General features: G+C 37.2%; 1 protein-coding gene across 7 annotated transcripts in view; it reads right to left on the bottom strand.

The window, feature by feature from the left end:
• The window catches only part of prickle2b (prickle homolog 2b), a 90340-nt gene that overhangs the window by 1775 nt on the left and 62622 nt on the right, over window positions 1-25943 (bottom strand). For 4 of the 7 annotated variants that reach the window (XM_069189339.1, XM_006630627.3, XM_015347274.2 and 1 more), the window contains 6 exons: window positions 9097-9280; window positions 5078-5191; window positions 4379-4516; window positions 3195-3398; window positions 2403-2589; window positions 571-1416 (listed from right to left, as the gene is read on the bottom strand). In XM_069189339.1, coding sequence (XP_069045440.1) covers window positions 571-1416; window positions 2403-2589; window positions 3195-3398; window positions 4379-4516; window positions 5078-5191; window positions 9097-9228 — 1621 coding nt within the window. In that variant the 5' untranslated portion in view covers window positions 9229-9280. Of the gene's footprint in view, window positions 1-570; window positions 1417-2402; window positions 2590-3194; window positions 3399-4378; window positions 4517-5077; window positions 5192-9096; window positions 9281-10164; window positions 10241-14517; window positions 15073-25943 lie in introns of those variants that run through there. The other 3 variants (XM_015347276.2, XM_015347273.2, XM_015347272.2) reach the window with 3 other exon arrangements.

A 25943-nucleotide genomic window follows, 5' to 3' on the forward strand; every position in this document is an offset into this window, starting at 1 on the left:
TAATCAACAAAATATATTACATATTTGTAATAACTAGAAGTTGGCAAAATAATCATATGAAATAATGCTTATCATTTCTAGATAACTAAGAGAATGACTTTAACAACAGTGGTATTTAAATAGCAGTCAAGTATCTAAACAGAAAAAATGCAATGAATCAACCAAGAATTCAAAAAAAAATTCCAAAACTTGTTCATTTTTTCTAACCATCTCTGTACATTATTGGGATAAAATTAAAAATAGCCACAAAGCAAAAGAGATATCACCCTGTTCACAGTAAGTTCACAGTAAATATCACGTTAATTTTGTGGATCCTTAGGCTACTATCATTTTCTTCTGTTTATGAACATATTACTGTGTAAGTCTACTTCCTTCAGACCACACAAATCTTCTGTCCAATCAATCAACTAATACTCACAAAGAAAACAAGTAAATATTTTAATTGAACAGTTCTATTGTTTATATTATGCATATATTTGAAATTGACTATGGTGGGAAGTAGAATAGTTATTTGATTAAAAGAAACCAAATCCATATTGTTATAATACATTACAAAGAAAAGGAGAATACCTGTTGCATTGGACAGAGCAAGAGACTCCATAGATCCCCTAGGAGTTTGCTCCATGGGCGTAAGTTGCTCAGTAAAGCTAAGTGCACTGATAGGGTTCCGTGTTCGGCCCTGCTGGGGCCCCATTTCTCTCTCTCTCTCATAACTGTGGAGGCTCACTGTTCTTTTCTCCGGAAACACATGGTTGGAAACTTCGCCAAAACTATCCTGTACTTTCAGCTTTGGTGAAAAATAGTCATCCTTGCCCTCGTGGATCCAGTTATCGGGATGCCCTTGCCCAGCTGAAGTGGAAGCTCTCTTTGAACCGCTGTTCTCCTGGGCCCAGGCGTCTGGTGGGTTCCCAGGACTCTGTGCGGAGCTGTAGGCTGTTCTCACATTGCACTGGCTGAGAAGCTGGAGAGGGCTTGCTGTCTGCTCAGTTTTACTGTCATACTGGTACAGCTCCTCCCTGCTCTTCCAAACTTGGGCATCCCGGTTCAAGCTAGGTGCCTGGCTAGAAAGACTGAGCAAGTCCATTTGCAAAGAAAGGGGGTCGATATCAGTTGAAAATCTGTTCGACGAAGCTGCAAGTAATGGCGCCGATAGCCTCGTGTCCTGCTTTCCATTGTTTTTTCCGATTTTGGCACTCCGGCGGGATTCCCTTGACCTTGCACTCTGGAATGCAGAATCCGAGGAATCAGAGCCATTGGGATCTTCTCCTACGCTGCAGGACCGGGAGCAAAAGATCTGACCTTGCTTAGGCAGGAATGGGCGGCCTAACAGGGACTTCTTACAGCGTGCGCAGCAGAAACAGGTCTCTGTAGCATGCCAGTGCTGACCATCATACGTCATCTGGCCTTGATCAATGCCTGATACAGCAAAGAAAATGAAGGTCAAATTGAGAACCTGCACAAACTAAAAGTCTGAAGCAAATGCTGAGAAGTATCCTATTGCTGGATGTATCCTATTAAATACATGAAACCGCTGAAGAATACTCGTTAATAGACTTTGACAGACTACACTTCTAAAAACAAATACAAAAGAAGAAGACGGGAAATCTTGCCCCACTTTATTTCTGAGACCTCTGGTTGGCTTTTTTTTAAGCAATCCTCCTAAATCCTACTGAATACAGTAATCAAAAATGCAATGCACTGTGACTAATCTTTTGCATGCCTAAAGTTATGCAAATCTTACTTATTCCATAACAATAAAAATAATTCTATCACGCTAATGTATAAAATAATGTATTGTATATTCCCAAAAGGCTGCTGGTATTTGAGAGTTAAGGAGAAAAATCTGTAACTATGCAAGATGTTTAAATGATAAAAGAACACACTGCATTTAAAGTATGTTTTCTTGTTGTGCCAGAATGAAAAAAAAACTTGGTCCTTAACAGATCACATCTGGTTTAGAGCTTGTTTTCTTCTGGTTTCAATTTCTAATCAGTTTTAGCTGAATACGTTTTGTATCCTGTCTAACTGGCAATTTTGTTGCAGGAGTCTACAATATTTCGTTTCTTGGAACACGTGTTTATGGGAGATTTTCATTATTTGTGATTAGATTCCACTCTTCCAATGAAACTGATTAGGTCAGTAAGGGGTAAGGGATTTGAATTTTAAGAACTAATGATGCATAGCACAGGCTTGTAAAAAAATTTTACGTACAGTTTAAACTCGCACATATATCTGATGAGTGAAGCCCTGAACAGGATACCTCATTATTCCATTGTTGGAAACACGTGTTGTAAGAACACTTTTTTTCTTTATTTGAGAATGGACATCTACCACAGGTAAGGTAAAATTAAATAAGTAGACAAATGCAGAAAAAAAATAACTGTTGAGAAACTAGGCTTTACCTATGTGTTCACCACATGAATCACAGTACTCTGCATAGAGAGACTCAAAGCAGCTACAGCAGTAGGGCCTTCCCTCTTTCATTATGTACCGCTGGCCGCCCAGAACAGTTTCGCATTCAAAGCAACAGAAGTGTTTCATGTGCCAGTGTCTTCCTTCTGCTTCTGTGCACTCATCTGCAAAAATGATCTGCAAGACAAAGAATGCATGACTGACCTCCAGGTTATATCTCATTGCAGCAGTGTGATAAGGGAATATTTACTACTTAAACAGCAAGTGACAAGAGAGTTCACAGGCTCAGGAGTGTAATTCAACAATATTCAGATGTTGTTCAGACGCATATATATTTGCTTGAATTTTAGGTTTATAATCCAATTTTAAAAAAGGCTATACTTGGAAGGGTGATTTCTATACAAAATCAATCAAATCAAAGCAATGTATTCCTTTCTCAGTTTCTAATATATATATATACTGATGCATGGAATACTACTAATAATCATATACAGTAGGTGTTTTGTTACAAGACTCATTAACACAGTGATAAGCTTCCCCTTTGCATTTAAGTATGCAGGTCATTAACTGAGAAGTGGAATTTTCAAAGAACAAAGAAAACTGCAAAACAAGACAGGATTCAGTTTAATCGTTGGCCCAATTCTGGGTCGCAGCTAATTTCTAATCCTGTACACTGCAAGCAAAATGAAAATCTGCAGCACAAAATGGGTCTGTCAACCCTGTCCCTCTGGAAGGCTGGAGGGTCTGCTCAGGATCAGAGCTTTACTCATTCCAGTCCTTACCTCATCGCAGGCTGCACATCTGGGCTTGAGGCGCTCAGCATGGTGCCTGCCACAGTATATCTTCCCGTCTTGATAGAAATAAATGAGATCTACCAAGAGCTCGTCACATATGCTGCATACAAAACAGTGAGGGTGCCAGCAAACTCCATGCCCAGCTCGTGATGCGAAGATGGCCATGTCACCTCCATTAATTTGCCCACCACACTATTTCATGAGAGAGAAAAAGAAATAAACTGTACACATGAGGACATATCTGCACACCAAATACAGGATCTACTTTTTGAGCATATTATGGGAGTGAAAAAAAAGTGCAATCAACTCTAAGCCTTGTTATACAGTATCATGCTGATCCACATTCTTGATCCACACATATCAATAAGAAACGAACTTAGAACGCAGCATTTGATACTGCTCTAAGCTCTTGAGCTCTACATGTGATCAAACTACAATAAAAACTTGGAAGTGATTACATTAAAACCTAATCAGGTACATTTGTGGGAAACATTTTTTTAAAGCATTCTTTTCTGCTTCTGACAGGTTTACATGATTACAAAAAAACACTCCTATCTGTCACAGATAAAGGGATTTACTGTAAAATCCTTTGATAAAAAAAGAAACAGCAGGTGCCAGCAAAGCCAAAATTGTACATTTGTTCCTGTAACATCTGTTCTGATATAATAAAAGGAACACAGCAGAGATATGCTGCCAGTAAAACAAATCCTGCCTACACAGATATATAATTTACTTGTCACTCCAAATGCATGATCTTATCAAGCCAATTCACGGTATTACCAATAACATGCAGCAGTTCCGTTATTACATGCAGTTTTGCATTCTTTCTCACATTGTTGAAAACTGTAAAGGTAAAGGAATATTTAAGATTCTAAATTAATTTAAAAGCTGTCAAACAAAAAATATTAACAAACAACAATATGCATATTACAAGGGCTACCCAAATGGTAACTGACACAAAGGAAGAACATTCATCATGGTTTCAGATTTTAGCATTGTCATTGTCTTAATTCATATACAGTATAAGCCTTGGGTCAAATAATACAAATGAGTTTTAGAACAATGAAGTGTCACAGTGCTCGCACTGTGCATAGAATTCCATTTATGAATTCTGATATTCATTCTGATATATATATTGGACACTATGGAATGTGTGCAAACCAAGGCATTACCTGCTCACAGATTGCACCAGTCATCGTCACAGGAAAAGGTCTCACATTGCCTCGTCCTAAGTTCTCCCTTTTCCTCTGGTTGCTGAACAGTTTCAGCTCCCTTTTCTCTTCATCATCCAAAGAGTTGCAATACCGCACCTAAAACCAAAAAGACAAGAAAACTAGTGTCAATGAACAAATGAAGCCAACATAGTGACAGAATGACTAAATAAAAGTCTGAAATTGCTTCAAGGAGGTACCATTGTGATAAAATAAACACCACATTCAAGTCCTGCTGAAAACGAAGATCGCCTATGATTGCTGTACAAAACATTTTGGGAAGAATTTAACCAGATCACACTATTCATATTGCATGTAAAACATTTATGCAACAGACTGTAATTTATATTTGGGTACTTGCTCGTTAAATAATAAATGATAACAAAAAATCTAATAACAGTTCTTTCAACCACACAGCATATTGCCGGGACACTTTGTAAGTAAACCTATTATAAACAAACTGGATTTCATCATCCAGCATATGTGGAAATCTGGAAACCTGGAAAAACAGGAGTGTTCAGTGTAGTACATATTAACTTACATCTTAGTCATGAATATTACTTTATTAAGTCTTTACAAGATGCCATTCTTCTTTCATTGGTTTTACCTTCATAACAAGAAAAAATAGTTTCCACTGCAGGCTGTGAAAGGAACATTTACCTCATTGTCGTGTGGAGGCAACTGATGAAGAAGCTGTTTGATTCTGTACTTCTCACCAGGGCTGTTAACATAGGGAACCCTGTCCTCAGGAAGGCAGCTGTAATAATGGTGCACCTGGAGAGAAATCAGTGCTGGCTTTAACAAAAATACAGACTGCGCCTATAAAACACAAGATCAATGTGGAGCTGTTCGCTGCAGAAGCAGTTGACAGGCTAATTACAGGCTAATCTTTTATGTAAAGCGGCAGAAGAAATATGAACAAGCCTGGATAGTTAAAGCAATGGCAGCTAACTTGTATTTGTCTGCGTTTCAAATGGGAATGGTTACAAACAAGTGGAGGCCATTCAGTCCATGTAGGCTATTTGGTACTTAGTAGTTAAGTGATCCAAGGATCTCATACAGCTGTTTCTTTAGAGAAGTCAGTATCAGCTTAAATCACGTGGCTCGTTAGCTTGTTCCACACACCAAAAGAATTTAAATGTGAAAAATTGTTTGATCTGCTTCCTTTTGAATACCGATAATGCAAGGCATTGGTTCAGTTTGAAAAAAAAGCCCTATTCAGCAGATTCACTGGTCATTTAGATATGGATTTTTCCTCCAACTGAATAACCCAGAAGACAGATATGAATGTGTAGTTATATCAAGAAGACAGTTAGCCTGTTTGGGCATGATTCTAAGACTTTCTCCTGTGTTTCAAGAAAATGTCTACATTACTGGAGTATATTTATTCAAAACTGCCACCACATTTCCAAATGCACAAATTCATAAGCTGCCGATTCAGTTTTTAAAGCATGAAAAAGTCCCTTTAATGTGCTGAGACAGTGATTGTGCCAGAGATGAAACAAGGCTACAGTTGTTGCCAGGCAGAGATGTTTATGCGTTTAAATGGCAAGACTTGAGAGAAAATAAGGCTAACACTAAAGGAATGTGTAGGGGAGGCAGATGGGCTAAACCACTCCAAGAAGTGATATATGGTAGTGTACAAAATAGGATGGTCTGCTTGATTCTGAAATTCACTACTTACTGCTCATTTCTGTCTATATCACATTCATGTAACCCCATATTTCATTGGAACAAGTAAAGGTTTATTCCATGCTGAAAAGAGAGGAAAAGAAACACAACGTTTTGGCTGTGGAGCTGTCTGTGAAACACCCAAAGAAGGCTCCACAGCCAAAATGTTGCATTTCTTCTCTTTTCAGCATGAAATAAACCTTTTCTGGCTCCTTCGCAGCTTACGCATGCGGACGAAGCTACCTTCTTGAACTACTTCATTGCATATTTCTTTGCTTTATGTGATAACAGTAGCATTATTAATAAGAAAAGTAATTTACCAGACTGTTTCCAAAGCAACTTACAGAGCACTACTGGCAGCTGCTGCTGCAGACTCACTGATCACAGGACCTTTGGTTTCTGTCTCATCTATAACAAACCTGCCCAAATGACAGCAGTGGATTGTAAACTGTACATTTCTAAATCCTTTTTTCCCATTTTCCACATCGTCTCCACCTAACCTGTAATCACCAGTTTCCATCTTGTCTCACTGCAACGACTCCTGTACTGTACAGAGCCTAAGCTACTGTACAGGCGACTTAGTACCAGCTGTGGGAATTGCGTCCTCACTGACATCACTACAAAACCTGCAGGTGGCCTTTAAGTCACAGGAGTCTCTGTTGTGCTGAGAGTTCCCTTCCCCCTGTAGTGCTTAGGCAGAGTTTTTATTCTTGAATTAAAGATTTTTCAATGCAAAAGACAATTGAAGGGGTCAAATATTTTGCTGCAATTCAGTTCCAAATTTATGTAATCTATGATGTATTTTCAGAGCCAAAGCTTTCCAACACTCTGGGGGCATAGGGACTTGCAGTTTGCTGTCTCACAGAGGTTGGTCATTTCTGGTTAATGAGAGAAAGCTAAGAAGGCACAGGTTTATAAAAAATATATATGGAAAAACATCTGGAGCAGGAAACATATGCATAAGCAAAATATACAAATCATACTTCATAAAGTACATTTAAAAGCTGAGCTGATTGAGAAATCTTCTATATTACCAAGTTAATACTCTTTTTAATAAACATTTCTTACTAAGATAGCACACAAATGGTCAAACTGTCTCATACACAGTTTGGGCAAGTATGAAAGGCTGCTGTAAAATATTTTGATACTGATTTTCTTAGGATTTTTTAAGATCCCCTGTTGGGATTGCTTTGGTTGGTTTATGAAGGACAGTGGGTTCACAGCTCAGATGCCAATGCAAACCCCTTCAACAGTTTCCTGAGTGGCATACATTATGGGCAACCTACATTACACTTGTAGAGGATACATGAAAAATAATACTTCAGAGCTATCAAAGGCATTTTCATACAAGTGGAATAAACAGTGAAAATAATTAAATGAGACAAGACTCAAAAAAATTCAACGAGGCACATTTTTAACAGCAGAACCGGAAACATTTGGATTCCAGCAAAATCAGAAAATGCTTGTAGCTTTACAATGCAGCACATTAGGAGCCACATCAGAATACAAACTCACTAAATCCACCATTTTTTTCTGTTCCAGCAATTATGTTGTTAAAAATATACTTTGAATAGAACCAGATGAGGTGACCCACCCAGACAAGAGTCCCAAGGTGCACAGGAATGAGATGCTGGCCTACACTGAAACCGAAAAGATTTTCCACTGCCTGTTCCACACAGAAAGGAATACTAGAAATCTGAGAGGAAGTGGAGGTTTGGCTGAATGAGATAGTTACTGTTTGCATCTGTTCTACGAAAAGCAGAATTATTCAGTGTTTTGGGCAAATTGCTTCTACAGAAATTTGTTTCTTAAATGTCTCATTACAACTTGCTCAGTTACAAAAATGATGAGAAAAAATTAGAAATAAAATTATTTACTACGTTTAGGATTATACAAGTATAAATTAACATTACTATGAGATTCCATGTAGTGAAATTAATACTTCTTAATATCTTCTGGTAGTAAGATTTTCACATGCTCATTATGAAACTTAAGATCAATTTGAGATTAGTTGTTAAAATACATAATTTTCAGTTTCTTAGAAGCAAATATAAAATGAACTTTTTTCTCACCTGATAATACACTGCATGTTCTCCGTAATATGTTTTTAATTGACTTTGGCTTTTTCAAACTGCCATTATCTAAATATGCACAGTCTCTAGTGGTGAAGGATTTTAATAATTAAATATGCACTGCTAACAAATAAAGCAGTTATTTACAGACCACAGACCAAGATTTGACTAATAATCTGTAGCTGCACAGTATCAAAGTAGTTTCAAACTGCTAAAATGTAGATGAGACCAATGACTACCTAAATGAAGAAGCACTGTACTGAATGTCACTCTCAATAAACACATCCAAGTAAAGAAAATCCTCAGGTTATCTTAATTCATTACTCAAGGAATTTTCTCAAATTGGGGCTATTGTAATATGTTCCATAAATAATCAGATTTCTTCAATCTCTGAATGGCTCTTGTGCTCAGCACGGCAGTCTCATGACTATGTAATTAACTTGAACCCATGGATGACCTTTGAAAAAGGCTAAAACTGTGCATGCAATACATGTGCAGACTCTAAGGAGTCTGAATTATTGACCCCACTCATTAGCTAGGTAATAAAACTGGGCAGCCAGGTAATTAACAGAATGAAATGTGAATCTGTAAATAAAATAAGTTTTTTTATTGCAAACAATTGGTGCATCTCAAAAGAAAGAGCAATAACTTAACATGAAGCACTTTCTTTTTAAACACATCATATAGAGAAATACAGCTCAGCAGCCTACAATTTACAAAACCAAAAGCCTGGTCTTATTACTTCAAGAACATTTTACTTCACATCTCTTGTACAAATACTCCAATAAAGCACCGATGTGTATATTTTTTAAGCTCCAAAACATAGTTACAATAAAGGGAAAATATATTTTCTAGGGCACTCATTTCGCACTTCTTAACAAAGCCAACTGTTCCACTTGAAACCTATTTAAAATCAAATCCCTGAAAATGGGGTACCTGTTCTGGTTTTAATCCGGGGGGGACCCAAGCATATTCCTCCAGGGCACAGCCGGAGTCGTCGTCGGATGTGGAGTTTCTCTGGAAGTCGTACATGAGTTTGCTCACAGTCTTCTCCATTTCTAAAGGCATGACTGCAACAACATGCTCCTCCCGCGAGCACTTACAGTGAAGGCAGATCTTCCTGCAGAGAGCAAGAGACCCATTTTTGAGTTTAATGCTCTTAGAGAAACTGTTTAGTTGAATTAGCCCAATCAGCGGACGCTGGGACACAGAACTATAAACACATTCTTTGGCAGCATGCCTTTGGCAGGAACCCAACATATCCAAGGCACTTTAAAAAAAAATCTAACATTCGTGTCTTTTGGAATATAACCCCTACATGTTATGACAGCCTCAGAGGGTCAGGGGTTAAAGCTGGATTGTTAAACCTTGGAATCAGGCCTTTTCGCACTCTTTGGCCAAGAGCAGAACCAGAATGATTTCCTGACACCACCCCCACCACCCAATTATAATAATTACCTGTGGATACAAATAAATAAATGTCAAGTAGTGAATAACTAGTGACAAAAAAGGTTTTGAATTTCATTTGAGTGCAGAAGACTAAGTACTGCATGCTAACTAGTGCACCTACTTTAAACTTGTATATATATAATTTAGAACACGGAAATTATTTCCTTCTAATTAAGGATAGACAATGATATCTCTACTTAAGGAAAGACTCTAAGGATATCCTTCAGTGGGTAATCACTCTGAAGCCTGAAATTAACTTGGAATTTGAACATAGTGGAGATTCTGCCTTAAATGCATATGTAAATATCTGTAACTTCGCCACAGAGACTACACCCATCTGGAAACTGAAAGTGTTGGTATGTTAAATTACACTTCACTGAGTACAAAAAGCATTGTAAAAAAACTTAAGTGCTTCAGACATTTTTTCTGCAACAATACTTGTGTTTGCAACTAGTGTCAACTTTCTTTAGTCTATGAGTCTAACTTAGTTAAAAGCATGGACTTTGGCCAAAATTTCCTATTTCCTGCTATTCGTCAGATCAAAAATACACATACATCCAAAAAGACAGCCTGCATCTGGTTTGCATCCATCCAGCCAAGCAGACTCATTAGGGCCCATGGCTCTCCCTTTCAACAACATTGAGCCCAGAACCAGAGACTGCAAGCATAGAGATAGGTTAGCTGGCTACTGTTGTATAAAGCCAAATCCTGCAAAAACAAATCACCCATGCTCATTTCAAATTTCATTATTACTTCAAGAGCATAAAAGTCTTGAAAAAGCCAGGACAAATATAGGCTCTAAGCTGGTTTATAGCCCTTTTTTCCCCATTTAAAAAAATAATAATAAAATGCATGTATAATTCCAAAATTAAATCAACATTGTACACATACGCAGGTATTTGTTCCAGTGTTACATAAACACTGTCTTTGTAGTATACAGTAGTATTTATTTCTCATTCTTTGCATTTATAGTATAAATAAAGCATTAGGTTCAAAATCCCAGACACTTTTTTTACTTAAAATGTTTTCACTTGCCATTGATTAATGTCAATTGAATAATAATGTTTAATTGCAATTATTTAACATTTTACCATTTTAATTTTTTTCTTTCTTTGCATTTCACTGCTGTTCCGCACATGTAGCCTACAAATGATCATTTCATATTTGTGCACTATGAAAGCTTTTTTTAGTATAACCATTACCTTGACTTGAAATATCTGCATTGCATCAAATACAGGGAAATCTAATATCATCAGTGCAGAACAACTGTACCATTACTTCATTTCTTTCACCATTAGTGAAATTCTAACTGTTGCCAAGATGTACACTACACAATTTCTGTATATAAAATTATCAAAATTTGTTAATACTTGTCACTGATAATTAATACACAACCTCTTGACAAACATTTTGTCAGGATAATTAGGGTATTTAAAATGTGTGGTTTTAATTGGCAGTGGTATGAAGTCATGGTTAGCAATCAGAACTCTAAACTGGAAAACTGTGGGTTCAGAAAATACGTGTACTGGTTTTGGATCCTTGAGGAATTAATGCCCTTCAGATTGCTTCTGTAAAATACCTAGCTGTCTAACCCAGCAGAAATGAAAACCAATATGATAAAAGCATCATCCAAATGAATATAAAATAATAATTGAAACAAAGCCACCAGTAGCCAGACTCAGAGCTGATACCATCACAGCTGTGACATGCCTGCTTCTGTATTGCCCAGAGCAAGGCCCTTTTCTCATAAGCGTGAGGTTTTTGTGTATTGCTAATAGCGTCTCTATAAATAGAGCCAATATCACGATGATTTCAATATACCGTCATACTTCAAGATTAATTTTGCAAAGGTTAAACAGATAAAAAAATAAAGGCAGAGATCGTTACCTTGTTAGTATTTTACCAGTTTTAATTTCCTTTAATGGGCCTTCTTGACATTGACTTAAGGAACATTATGCTTTAATAGTCTTCAAAAGGAATACAGGTTAATTAAATGTGTATAAATATGTTTCATAGTCTACTACACCCACAGATCTGGCACTAAGCCAGAGAAAAAGACACTGACTACATGTTTAGTGACTCCAAGTTTGCATTCCAAATTTAAAGAATAGAAACTTAATTAGTAAGATATTGAGATCATTCAGTTATGACATTTGCTGAAGGGTAAGTCATTTTAGAAAGAAAGCTCTGCATGACCTGGCCATCCACAAGAAATAAATTAGTACACCAAGATTATTTCACAACAAAACATAGGGATTGATCTTCATTACAAACTGAATACTGAAAAAATGGTAAAATCTTCAAAATCTTCCTCCCAAGACCTAAGAAAGATGAAAGTAAGAACCCTAAAGCTATCCTCTTATAGCTTGTTAAGTAACACAAATGACAGTAATCCTCTGTATCCATGTTTCAAGAACACAGCCATTTGGGATAGTGTTAAATTGTCAGATGCATTTCCAAAGTCATAGAAACGGTGCAGATCCAATGTTGTGCTTAACCACACTCATATCAATTTGTAGACTAACACCATTTTATTTTTCTCCCCTCTGAAAGGATGACTGCAAAACCACTTCCCTTGGCAGAGTTTTGTCACAGTCTAAACATGGGACTGGGCAACATGTGGCATCATCCTCAAAGTGCCTGGTCCCTTTTCCTGCCCTTAAAGTAGTTTGATGTGGTTTCCAAAAACAATCCTACAAGCCTATTTAAAACAGTTTACAGATTCATTGTAGCTTTTCCAGAGCATCATTCCGAATGGATTAAACAACATCATTAAATGGCAGTTCTGCGTAGGAGAGCTCAGAACAGCTGGTTGTAAACAGCAGCCAATTTTTTTTTTGGGATACTGGGCCGACAGATCATTCTTTACAGCCCTCAGCTAGTGGGAGTCTGGAGGGAAGAATGTTTATTCAACGTTTTACTGTACATTCAGGAAGGTTTCTTATAAACTCAGTGGCACCCAAGTCCAACATAATACTGTGAAATACTCACATTCAGTGAAATACTGTTAAACATTTTCCCTTAGATGGAAAATACCACGCCTGAAAGATTGGAAAATGTAACATTGCACTTCAATTAATTTTGTCTTTTTAGTTCACTAATTGGACTCTGAGCAACCTCAATTTGCCCTGCTCTCTTTGTCAATTATTAGCATCTAATTACACCACAACCAAGCAATGTGTTCCACCTCTCAAACGTTACACTTACACCTGCCACCATAAATCATAACTCTATGGCTCCTCCCCATCAGTACCAAGGCACCTGTACAGACTCCCAGTAAATGAAACATGGTTCAGAAAAGACCATAGCAAAATTACTTCTAACATTGCTCAAATATACTGTTTTTTCATATGGATTCAAATAACACTCCTGAATAATTCATTCAGCAGGAAAATCTAGAACTTTTTAATGCTATGTTTAAATGTTTGTCCCATTGGTATTTCATGAAATATTTTCATTTTAAGATCGCAAATGGTTGATATGCCTTTATACTGAAGTGGACACAGAATGAGATTTTCTGCTATACTCCTAAATGTATTCCAAGCTTAATTTATTATGCAGCACTGAAGTTCTTATTAAGATATACAAACAGCAACTTACATCAAGAATAATTTACTGTAGGACAAATCTCTTAGATCACTGTGTTTAAAGTTTCAGGTACTGTAATGACTATATTCACAAGAATGACTGACATGGCTGTCTTTTCAGCTGTCTTGCTGGCTGTAAGACGCCATCTGTGAAAGCAATCAGTAGGCTTGCTGTTTGTGTTTTCTGACACAAAATAAAGGAAAATGCCTTGAGCAATACAAAACATGACATTTATTGTCTGCTGTAAGGATGTATAAATTGCAACTCGCAAAAATGTTAATTACAAATCCAAACAAATAAAAAAGTACACTTTATATGAACCAGCTGCCTCTATATGGAGGTTGTTTTTTTTGACAAATATACAAAAATGGATCAAGATGTCCTTGAATCTGTACAATAGCAGAATAAAAAGAAAACTACTACAGTCGTTGCTGCGATTTTGCGGAAGTAGGGGTACATCTGCCAGAGTCACATTATCTGGCTGTTTACTCTCTTCAAATGCTAATGCAGGATGACCAATTTTAGTTCCATCAATCCTTGGGACGGCCAAGCCATCGTATCTTCAAAACAAAGGCTGCTCCGATTGGAACATTTACAAGAACACAGGTCATGTCTACATCACAAATGGGTGCACATAGAAAATTGCCTCTTATCTTGGCAAAACCTGGAAAGCAACGCCATGCAAATGGGGCACTTTGCAGGGGATTAGGAGGAAAGTAATTTTATTGTCTGTGAATATTAGCAGAGTGCCAATATAAACCAAAATAAATTGTATATACTGTTAACTGCTTCATAGCAGCTGATGACCATTACACAATGGCAGTCCCCATAATCCAGACACGCACACAAAAATGGACAGTTACCCTAAAATATAGTACATCTGATATGTCCATGTGTACTATTATACAGGCTACACTAATCTTCAGAATTATTCAAAAACAATTCGGAATGTACAATGCACTGAATGACTTAGAAATATGTGAGTAATGGTATAATCAAATTTGATGTGGGGGTACTTTGTAGTGGTAAACCTCACTTCCTTAAGGACAATACTACAAAACATATATTCCTTGTCATTTGAAAAAGGCAAGTAAATCCAGTTAGTGCTGTTTATTTGACTTTAAGTGTTTCAACTCTAACTACTGGTACTAGGCATCCCACAAAAAAAAAAAACAGTGCCACATGAAATAAAATAAATCAAATAAGCATTCCAGAAACAACGCAAGACAACTCGCAGTAAGATCAAAATCAAGACAACTGAAACATAAAATGTAAAGCAAAACAATCTGCTAGCACAGAAAACATAACATGCTTTCTTACCTTCAAAATGAGAAGCAGTAAACTAATCCATACCTGCTTCCCAACAGTGGAGTTAGTTTTCAGAAAGCTGTGCTCGGTGCATATGCAGTACTGTGATGCAATGAAACATCCCACTCAGACTCCTCTCTCTGTGCCACTGCAAGCTGTTTCTGTGTGGACTGAGCAGTGAGCCTTTGTCAGAGCCTCTCAGTAAACACATACATCAAACTTGCAGATTCCTGGAAGCCGTCCTACAGAGACAAGCCTCAGTCTCTCAAGCAAATGTCCTTGTGCTGGAGTTTCAGTAATATAGATTGTCTCCTTTTTACAATTTGGGCTTTGTTCCTTCTCCTCCTTTCAGAAAACAGAATCTCTCATCCTCTCCCTTTGCAGCCATCTAAATGTATCCAACAGACTCTGCTTCCAGGGTTTCTTCCTAAATGAAGCTCACAGGCAGGAAAACTGGCATATGTTTAACTTGATCTCCAAGGTCTCCCTAGCACAAGACATTTCAAAGGAAGCATGCAGCTCTGCTTCAGTAATGACTGCCAGCCCGGTTACTGAGCAGCCCCGCTTGCTGATGCAGTCTACACACCTCCTGCATGCTAATGTGGCCAGTGATGTCAGCAAGCCAATGTCCTTACATCGGTATAATTAGCAGTTTGAATGACTGGTATTTTAGGTTCATTTGCATGTAAATCGGGCAATTTCCCTCAATCAATAGCCCAAGGGTAAGTCACACTTTAGTGAAAACCACAGGATCTGCCCAAAGGAAATGGATCACATTTCGGAGTGGACAAAATAGTGTGAGCACTGAACCTTACTTTATCAAAAAGTCTTCAAAACATAGTTATGAATTAATCATTAACCACCAGCAGATATTGCTGCTATGACATTCAGAATAATATCCTGATTCCCAAGTTAACCATTAAATGCTTAAAACTCTGCATTTGTTTGCTGTCAAGAGCTTTCGATACCCACATTTTAAATGGCCTTAATCAGCATGTGGGTTTAATTTGTTTGACGTTTCTTCCTGACTTCAGACTGATTCACACTAAGGGTTTAAACTTTGCAGTTAGTATAGATCTGGAACAAAACATTAACACAGCAGTTACACATTAATTTGTAATTCATAGAGCCCTTCACTGTAGAAAATATCTGACAGAGTTGAATGACTGTTGGGTGGTCAGATCCTGAACTTTTTCTCACACGAGACTAACCCTATTGCGCTTTCTTCTAATTTTCTCTGTTTTGCTTAAGTGATAATGGTGTTTCATTTCACTGGTTTTCCTAATAGGAAAGTCACAGCTCCAGGCATTCCCAGTGGTAATACTTTTCCATATTTCTGAAAATCGAAGTATACCTGACTGTTTAACAGTTTAATTATATTACTTATTCAAAAAGTCCATTAGAAACCATGTAAAAATAAATAGTTTTACATACATGAAAAGCAAGCCTATATATACAGTATATAGCAAAGGTCTACACATTAATACACTTGATTAAATGTATAAAACTGTGGTTTTAAAGCTAAGGAAGCTTGAGGGCATCAAATTAACTTGGCAAATCAGAATAATATAAAATTGAGAAGCAGACTACATTATTTTAGATTGTACACTTGTAATGGTAAAAATTAAATCTGAGATCTAGATATGTTAACCAATTTAAAGACAACTTAATACAAAAGACAGACTATAGCTGCATTTAAAATTGCACTAAGCACAGCAGTATCACTATTAGTTTAGAGCAAATTAAAAAAAAACCTACTCTGGGGACCACATAAGATTTAGTCACAATGGTACAGCATTCATCCTCATTCATATAAAAGTTATCTGTATTTGTCATCACAATGTGACTAACTTGAAAACTGTTAAGGTAGCACTGTCTGGAAAATTCTAGACGCAATTATAAAGTACAGTCAATAATGAGGCCCCAGTTTATTATTTACCCTGTTGAGGTGTAGTGACCTAGAACTATGATGTAAGGATATCACCTGTTTATTTTCAGACTTGTACGTCTTAACCTTACAAACTACTAATGCTAGAGTGCTCTTGAGCTGCTAATGTCTTGTGCACTTGCTAACTGAATTAGTGTCAGAAACGTTTAACAAAAACACACACAGCTCTATCTTTTCTTAGGTCCTTGATGAGAACAAAATTAGGTACTAACAAAAGCCCCCTCCAACCTAATCAAAGCAATTAAAATGGATATCTGGATTTGGTTTAAGTGTAAACAGTCTGAGAAGTCAATTAAGATAATTACATGCATTTTGTATAACGCTTTTCATCCAAAAGGATCCTAACATACTTTACACAGAGGAAGGAACCAACTTCACCTAGGTGACTTGAGACAACAATTTTGTATCGGAAACCATGTTTTCAGGTGGAACAGTGATCATTTTCATTACCCACTGAATTAAGAGGAATTTTTAGATAAATATATGGAAGCCAAAATGTGAAATTTAACCAGCATACCTTGGTAAAGAGCCCTGCTCTTACAGTATAAACCCCACCAAGGGTTCTTTAATGACCGAGATGTCCAGACCTCCATTTAATATCTCATCTGAGGGACAGCAGCTCTAACAGCAGTGTGTCCAGTTTCCTGGCTGAGGCACTGGAATCTTCACTCAATGGATAGGTCCAGTTACACTTAAGTGTGACATGCACTTCAATCTGTAAAATTTTACCAAGAGCCAGTAATACAGTATTATAAAAAATAGCCACTGTGTTTTAAAGATTTCACTTGCGAAGAAAAAAATGTATAAAATGTTCCTGTGAATGTGTCTCCATTTCGGACAATACTTTATCTAACAGAGTTATTCAGACCTTATCAAGGAAGGAAGCAAACAGAAAAAAGTCTTGCTTTGATAAACAACAACACGCCTCCAATAACAAGACTGCTGGCGCCACAAGGTGTTCTAAAGCTTACAAATACATTGCTCTCGCGATAAACTCCACATTCACTGAATCGCCAACATTCTGTCTTTAAAAAAACAGTAGTCTTTGATGTGGAAAATGTTGATGGAATCAGTCTACATCAACAAAGTAGAGGTCACAGCCCAGTCCAGCCCATAACTGATTACTTTGGCTAGCCACAGTTCTGTGCCTATAAAGATAACCAAGTGCCCATCTAAGATTAGGCAGCCTTCACACCATGACACTGGAACTGATTTCCTTTGCACCCCAGCAAGCTTCCTGTTGTAAATTGAAAAAGAGGAATTACTTCCTATAATTTCTCCACTGTAGTGTTTCCAGTCTCGACCTGAATTTTTCACGTTTTGTTGCACGTGCTGTTACACAAATACAGAGAGAACACCAGCCGCCACCACCACCACCACTTACATTAAGGAGCCAATTTTAATATAGGAGCAAGTAAATGTTTATTCCATGCTGAAAAGAGAAGAAAGGAAACACAACGTTTTGGCTCACACCCAAAGAAGACTCCACAGCCAAAACGTTGTGTTTCCTTTCTTCTCTTTTTGGCATGGAATAAACCTTTATTTGTTCCTTTGCATCCTACACATGCTGACACAGCTACCTACTTGAACAATTTAATATATACGCATCAAGAAGAAAGACTGCAAGACAAACTGCAATATTTAAAATTGATTTATACAGACATTATTTTCTATACAGACTAATCCAATTATACTATACTGTGCTGCTCCTATTTTCAGGTAGGCAGGGAAACAGCATGTATGATCTGTAGCTCGAATGAATTTGGAGGTTAGCTCCACGGAAGCAGCCCGTTTCTACCTCTGTGGCCCTGTATGAGCACAGCACATCATCAAACTGTTGTTAACACATTTATCAGAACATCTCCTGCTAGACAGAAATCATCTCAAGGGCTGACTAACTTACATTTGACCTACTTTCATAATCCATATGCTGCAGCCTTATACATTTTAATTTGGGGGTGGATTTATTAAAAATATGATTATTATATGAATATATGATATTTATTAAGAAAAAAAAAGAGAAAACTCAAAATTACACCCAATATTCTTATAAGTGGAAATAAAATTATACACAGAATTGTATATTTCTAGAAAGTATATTGCATTCAAAATGTACAAGTGGGGAATTAATAAGAAGGCAGTTCTGAACTGATTCACACCACTGTTAGCTTTCTCCAGATGACAGAATATAAGATATTTTAATTTCTTATAAAAATGAAAAATTAAAATTTACTGAAAGTATTTTACTGGAGGAATTCAGGTAAAGTATCGCACTCAGGGATACAACAATGTCTCACCCAGGATTTGAACCCACAGTCTTCCAGTCCAGCACCCTAACTACTGCCAGTTGCACTGACAATCGAAAAATGATTCAGTTCTTTTATTGTAAATTAAATATTAATTTAAGAAGGTCCAAGTGTGCCAGATATAAAAGTGGCATTTGTCCTTTGTAACACAATGAAAAGTACTCCTCCACCTTAGGAAAACTAGATATTCTTCCAACTGAAGTCATCATTCTTGTGAGCAACTAATCAATATGAGAATAGCAGCAGATGTTAATACTTTTCTCATCTAAGCGGAACAAATTACTTGCACTCTGCAAGGAGGCTGAGTCATGTGACAATTGTCTGTGTACCTGTAGTCAAGGTCACTATGGTGCTGGGTTCGTTGTAGATGTCTTTCATGTTCTCCTGAATGGGCACAGCTGATAAATACTGGAGATTAATATGCAGTGAAGTTCAGCACATAAAGCATACTTAAATCAAGTGAAGGCAAGCATGCACCAAATTATATTTGAACAACTAAAGCTTTTTAAAAAAAATATTAAAATGAAATATAATGTTCATTTGGCTTAAAAATCTAAAAGTGCTAATTGTACAAATATAGCACATAGCAAAATATCTAACTCTTTAATATTTTACATTGTAAAAGTTTGAAGATGTTTCCATCCATAATTCAATTTTTTACTACAAAGGAAAGGCATTTCTAAAAAAAGGTCAAAGGAAATTGCATGATGCAATGCACAGTAATAAAAAGAGTTCAGTTTTAGTCTTCCCTCTTCTGTTCCAATTAAAAGTGAACCTGTTCAAAACTTTTACTCTTCCATGAGTTCTCTGTAATGGCCATTGAGTCTTTCAATTAAATGCATAAAGCCCAAGTATTTGTTAAAATATTTTGCATGGGAAGAGTCCAGGAGGTATCCAAGTGTTGAATGAATAGTGGTTCTGCACACTACTTCGTTGATCAAACTTGCCTTACACTTTTATTTTTGCTTCCTTGAGATGAATTATGCCTCTAAATTGGAGTTCATACCTTAAATTCATGAAAAATCGAATCGCCCTATAAGAAAAGGCTTATAGTTTAGGCACAAGAAGCTTTGGCATGGTCCTCTTGGCTGACAGCCAACCACCTGGCCACAGGATACGGAAGTTAGGACCTCATATAGAGAGAGAAATTAACTCTGGGGTAGTGGGAGATGGAGGTTGAAGAGGGATGCAGAAAAATGAACGCAAGCAAGAGAGGCTTACGAAGGTATTTATAGTTTTTTCAGGAAGTGACACAAAGGATTACAAGTTAAGAATAGCAGAGGTGGGGGAGACCAGGGTTACTGTCATCCCTCGTAAGCTTTCATTACAACTCCATTAATAAGGACTCGAGCCAGCTTTAAAATATTCACTTAACATCTATCTAAAAAATGATATGTGAAGTTTCACAAGAAACTTGTGCACATCATTATGGTGCTGCCATCTCCTCTGTGCTGTCCCATTTTTCACACATTCTCTGAACTTAACGTTGACTCCATTACCTGCTCTCACCTCCTCCGCTGACTTCCTCTGTCCTCTCACTTGTAACCCAGCCCAGCCCTCCCTTTCCCAAAGTCCCCTATGTGCTCTACTTAGTAAGACCAACCTGTGTTTGACTAAAACCTGCATGCTCAAATCTACATACTGTACATTGCCCTCTTCTCTTGCTTCTCGATTTTTCTATTCTCTGCTTCTGTTCTTCTGTTTTTCCAATTTTTCATCCAGTCCTTGCAAGCTTTTCTCCACTCTCCCTAATCTCAACCCTTCAACCCCAGTCTCATATGCCTCATTTTTCTCCTCCAAGGTCTGGCATCTGCAGACTCTTCAGCAGTTAATCTCCTTTCTCATCCAGCCTACTCATTGCCCACCTTCTCTCACTTACTCCCCCCCTTTTCTCTCATTCACAACACCTCTAACATCTTGTTTTAGGGTCATACACATTCCACATTCAAGATGTCAACCCCACCTCCTTCTCCACACCTCTCCACTCTCTGGCTGTTCCCCCTCCCACTTTTAAACAGGCCCGCATTACACTTCGACAACATGGGTGGGAAGCTTGTTCCAGAGACCTACTAACTTTTGTGTAAAAAAAGAGTGCCTCCTGTGTTGAGTTTTAAAGGCAAAATTCCCCGCAATTTCCTCTTGTGACCTCTATTTTGTGGTTCACTACTGATGGTGAAAAAAAGTCTATTGGATTAACTTTGTCAATGTCTTTGATAATTTTGAATCAAGTTCCCTAGTGAGACCTCTCTGTTCAAAACTAAAAAAAAAAATGCAGTTCTTTTGGCCTGTCAGGGAAAGACATTCCTTTAATCCTGGGAGTATCTGGTGTCTTTTTTCTGGACTACCTCCAGAGTGACAAAATCTTAATTACAACTTTATGACTAAAACTGTACACAATGTTCTAAATGTGATCTTCTTACTGCATTTTAAATTCTACACTTAATTACAAGTCCTAACATTACTTGCATTTCTTACTGCTTTCCCACAAAAAAGCATTTCAGAACAATGGTCCCATGCTCCTTCTTCCTTTTCTTAAAGTTTTGAGTATACAGCGCAATGCCAACTCTCCGATTTCCTCTTGCAGTGCTTGCTGCTTGATCCTTTACAGTCAGGCATTTGCTCGATACCATGCTCGTCATCGTTTCCGTTTCTCTTTATTTGGTTTGTGCTGCCTCTCCCAGTCTTAATCCTTCTTGATCTCTCTGCTGGATTTGACACTACAGTCTCTAACCTGGGATTTCTTAGCAATGATCTCACCTTATTATGTATTATGGTTTCTCTCACACCTCTTTGATTGCACATATCAGGTCTCCTGACTTTGCAAAATTACACAGATAATTGAGGTTTCTTTTGATGCTCAGTATATATTCACATTTCCAGAAAGTTCTTGATACTAGCTTTTGATATTATCCCTCATGTCTTCAAATTGGGTGGTGCCACAGGGGTGTGTTCTAGGCCCCATCATCTTCCTTACTGCTAATGATTTAGGTCCTGGTACAGTAACATTTCAGTTAAATTTCCAGCCAATACAAAAACTGGGGGAGTAGCAAACTCAAAAACAGCGACAAGGATAAAAGTCAACATTAAGTGCGTTAAGGGAGCCTTGCAGGAAAGTGGAAAATGTACTGTGTATTTTCAGAGCTTAAGGAAGCTACACATGAAAGGAACCTGCGTATATATGTAAGTCTTTCCACGTTCTCCACAACACAATCTGGAAAAAATGATAAAACAAGCCAGAGCTTGGGTATATAATACAAAAGAAATTGAATTAAGGGAAGTTCTGATCACCTTTAACAAGGTACTTAATAATTAATTTTGAATATATTGTTCAGTTTTGGTCACCATACCACAAAAAGAATAAAGTAATAAAGTAGCTTAAATAGATAAAAGAAGGCACAATTTCTGGTATCAGGGGTCTTTGAGATAGAAATAAGTTAACAAAATTAAATCACTGCTGCCTAATTCAAAACAGAATGAGTTGCTATGTGGTTCATGTACTGCATATATAATCCTAAACATATAACCCAGGAGAGGATTTCAGACTCAGTAGTCAAACAAGGAAATGTTCTCAACTGGAAGCTAACAGAACATTATTAGGAGAACAGGAAAAAAATCTTTACACAAAGAGTGTTGAGGCTCAAACTCTGGGCTTCCTCAATAAGCAGCTGGCCGAAATATTTAGTTTCAGTTAGCTACTTAACTACCAAGTTGGCAACACAGGAGGAAGGGCCTCCTCTCATTTGTGGCACTGTTCATGTTTTTATCTGCAAATGTGTGCTACTCTCCTTTAGTACTTACTGTATAGTTATGCATTTACTAGTTCCAGCAACCTAAAATATCAAATTGTAATGTCACAAACAGCTAAAAGGATTTTTTCTTCCAGTGGAGACAGTCTTGGTACTCCGTAGGCCAAATGAAATAGCACCTTTGTGTACTGTCTTGTTTTGCATTCTGGCAAAAACATTAGAACCACTCAGTTTTATTATTTTTTATTATTTTATATTTTTTATTATTAAGTATTATTTTCACAGTTTAAACATCAAACACATTTTAAAAACAGCACACTGTTTTTAAATCATGTTACGATGGATGAGATTTATTTAAGCAAGTAATTCTGCCATAAAAGGCTGGAAAATGGACTTCGTCACAACAAACAAATCTATTGTTTCAATACAGCCAAACAATTACTTAGAGACAGTTTAATAAGGCACAAACACTGCACTGGGAGAATCTCTACTGCACTATATTAATATTTCCGCAAAATTCTATAGCACCCATTTAAAAAAAAAACAACAACATTAAAATGGCAACTTCAACTTGCCATCACACAGCTTGATATTGCAAAAGAAACTCTGCACACTCTCCAGATACTTCATTCAGTCTGTTATTTCATAAAAATGTATTTGACCATAAACAGATAATTCAAGTAATAAAAGTTCATTCAACTCAGATGACTGAAGTAATACAAGTAAATAAATGAAAAGCACATGACCAGAGCATCCTTCTCTGTGGATAGAATATCGGAGCTGGTTTCTAATAAAAGCAGCTGAACAGGGGGAACAAAAGAGGATTATACCTCAATATGATTCTCCAGTAGACTGAACAGAGTGACAGATTGCCTGAAGTTCAGCTAAACGACTAATAAAAAAGCCACGCTGGATCAACTCCCTCATTGAGTGAGAAAAGCAAAGGAAGCAAATTGCTAGGATTTGCTTCTTTTTAGAATGTGTGCGCAAATGTATTATTTTGTGTAATTCCCATTCCAATCAGAAAATGAACTGCCATCAGAACAGGAAAATGTAAGAAGTGAAGATGTCTACTAAAATGTAGAGGCTCCTGGGGTTAACAGGTATTTGCTGCTGAAGGCAAAGGGTTCCCCTGAACGTAACTATTAATATCTAACCTGGGCTGACTTCATAAGAGAAAGGGCAAAAGGGAATCATGCATTATGCACACCCCTCAGAAGTGGAGCTACATCCATTGGTGGCCTTACTGAAGTGGAGTAGGGATCTCTCAGACACGCCAAGCCCACTGAGCTATTGCGAAAGCACCACCTGCAGCATCCTGATAAACAGCAGTCAAGCTAAAGTGTTTCAGTTCATACAATGCATAGAATATGAATAAGAATGCATAGAATACAAACCTTCGAGTTTCAGACTTTAGGCTTACTAATGCAAAGTCTTGAAAGCTATTTGTGTGATAACGATATGAAGGCATCACCATGTGAGATACTCCACGCACTCGCAAAAGTCATGTTCCGAAACTTTCACTTACTGTACTTTTTTTCTTCATTTGCATACTTAATTCCAGATTTGCGGTGCTTTATTTTCCTGTGCTAAAAATTGCTCTTAGGAAAATATCCAAAGTTACACATCACGGCAGCAGATGGGGTTTTTGCAATGCAGCTCTTTAATGTTTATTTTAACTGAGAAAGATGAATTAAAAAGACTAATGAAATTCTAAACCAGCCCTCTTTTCACACACTTCCACATGTTTAGCATGCTTTTCAGAGAGAGCTTGTCTCTAGCGACTGCCTGCTGAGCTCTGAGCTCAGCTGTACAGACACTCCTCTGCAGGTCAAGAGAAAAGAACAAGATGCCTGTTTGAGGGGAGTGTAAACCCAGCTGACTGTGCTGCCAATGGAGATCTCAAACTGACCTACATATGGAAACCTTTTCACACTGTGGAACTGGCTGCTGCTGCACACCATGCCCCCTGTTTCCGTAGATACAATTATATATGCAAATTGCCAAATAACACAATCAGTTTTGAAGTAGTTAAAAATAACCCACACAAGCTTTGCAACACTACTTGAGGCAATAAAATTATGAAATGTGAACTTATCCACAGCAGACTTTCAGTTTTGTACAAATTAACACTGCAGAGCTTGCAAATTGTCAAGTCAAATACAAAACTTAAAAAAGGGTTATCTAACAGTGCGAGAGGATAGACCACTTATCTCAAGCAAGCTGATGCCCAACGTCAGAGGCATCTTTGTGTGATTTAATTATTTTTACTGTTAATCTCCATATGGAAGTATAGAAATAAAATGACGTGCTGCAGCACTCTTAGCTGTTTTATTCTACAAAAGTAACCTATAAACAGTACTTCTGTAATATTTTAATCTGTAATATTCTAATCCTGCATTTGACATAATGCAGCTCCTTGTTTTTATAGTAAACTTGTAACTTTTCATGTTACTAAAAATGTAAAAGTATACATAATGGTTACTGAAAAGGTAAACGTAAGATACTCAGATTTTAAACTAAGGGAAATTTTAAAATTGATGAAAACAAATCACTGATTAAAACCATAAAAACTGTTTAAACTGATTAAAAACAGCCTTGAAACTGAGAAAATGTAAATATATATAGTAAACAGAAAACAAAGACGTTTCATGAATGCATAGCAATTATAACTTGTTTTTCACTGGGAAAAGGGTTATTGAGTCTGAGAATTTGACATCTGAGAAATCCATATTACAAATTACATCATCTAAATGCAGGTTCCAGGGCACTCTACCATATCCCTTTCCAACCATTAGGAACAGAAGGATGACAAAATGTCAAAAGTGGTTATGAACCAATTGAAACAAAGACAAAATAAACTGTCGCAACAACAGCTTAACCAACATTCTTCTCTAGAATATTTACAGTACATACTGCTTTTATTTCTCACTTTGGTTGATGAATCATATCCTGACGTTAATTCATGTTAAAATGTTTAAAACATTTGCTGGAGGGTGGAATGTTTAATCACTGCATGTTGTTATTCATACTTGGTGCTTGCAAAACAAGTGAGTCTGTTGCTATGCGTTGCAACTGTCATTTCTACCAGCTACTTCACATTAACATTACCAAGCACAGTTGCAGCTAAGGGCTCTCTTGATTGCACTCCAGCAATTTAAAATCTTTACAACTGAGGAAAATGATAGGGCTGTTGAATAGGTATCATCTTAATAACAGCCAATAACTCTTCAGAATAGTCAACAGGCCTTCCTTTGGAACTTTGCTACTAGGTTAGCACCAGCAGTAAAAAGAATGTGTGGCCACATCACACTCCTCACAGTGGGGCAAGAGAGGTCAGAGTTTCAGCTGTCATGGTCTGGTATCCTTGAAAAGTCTGATTAATCAGACACTAGGACAGGGGCCTAAAGGTGAAGTCAATGAAACAGTTCAGCTCTG

Source organism: Lepisosteus oculatus, chromosome 4 (assembly GCF_040954835.1).
Source record: "Lepisosteus oculatus isolate fLepOcu1 chromosome 4, fLepOcu1.hap2, whole genome shotgun sequence".
NCBI classification, from domain to species: Eukaryota; Metazoa; Chordata; class Actinopteri; order Semionotiformes; family Lepisosteidae; genus Lepisosteus; species Lepisosteus oculatus.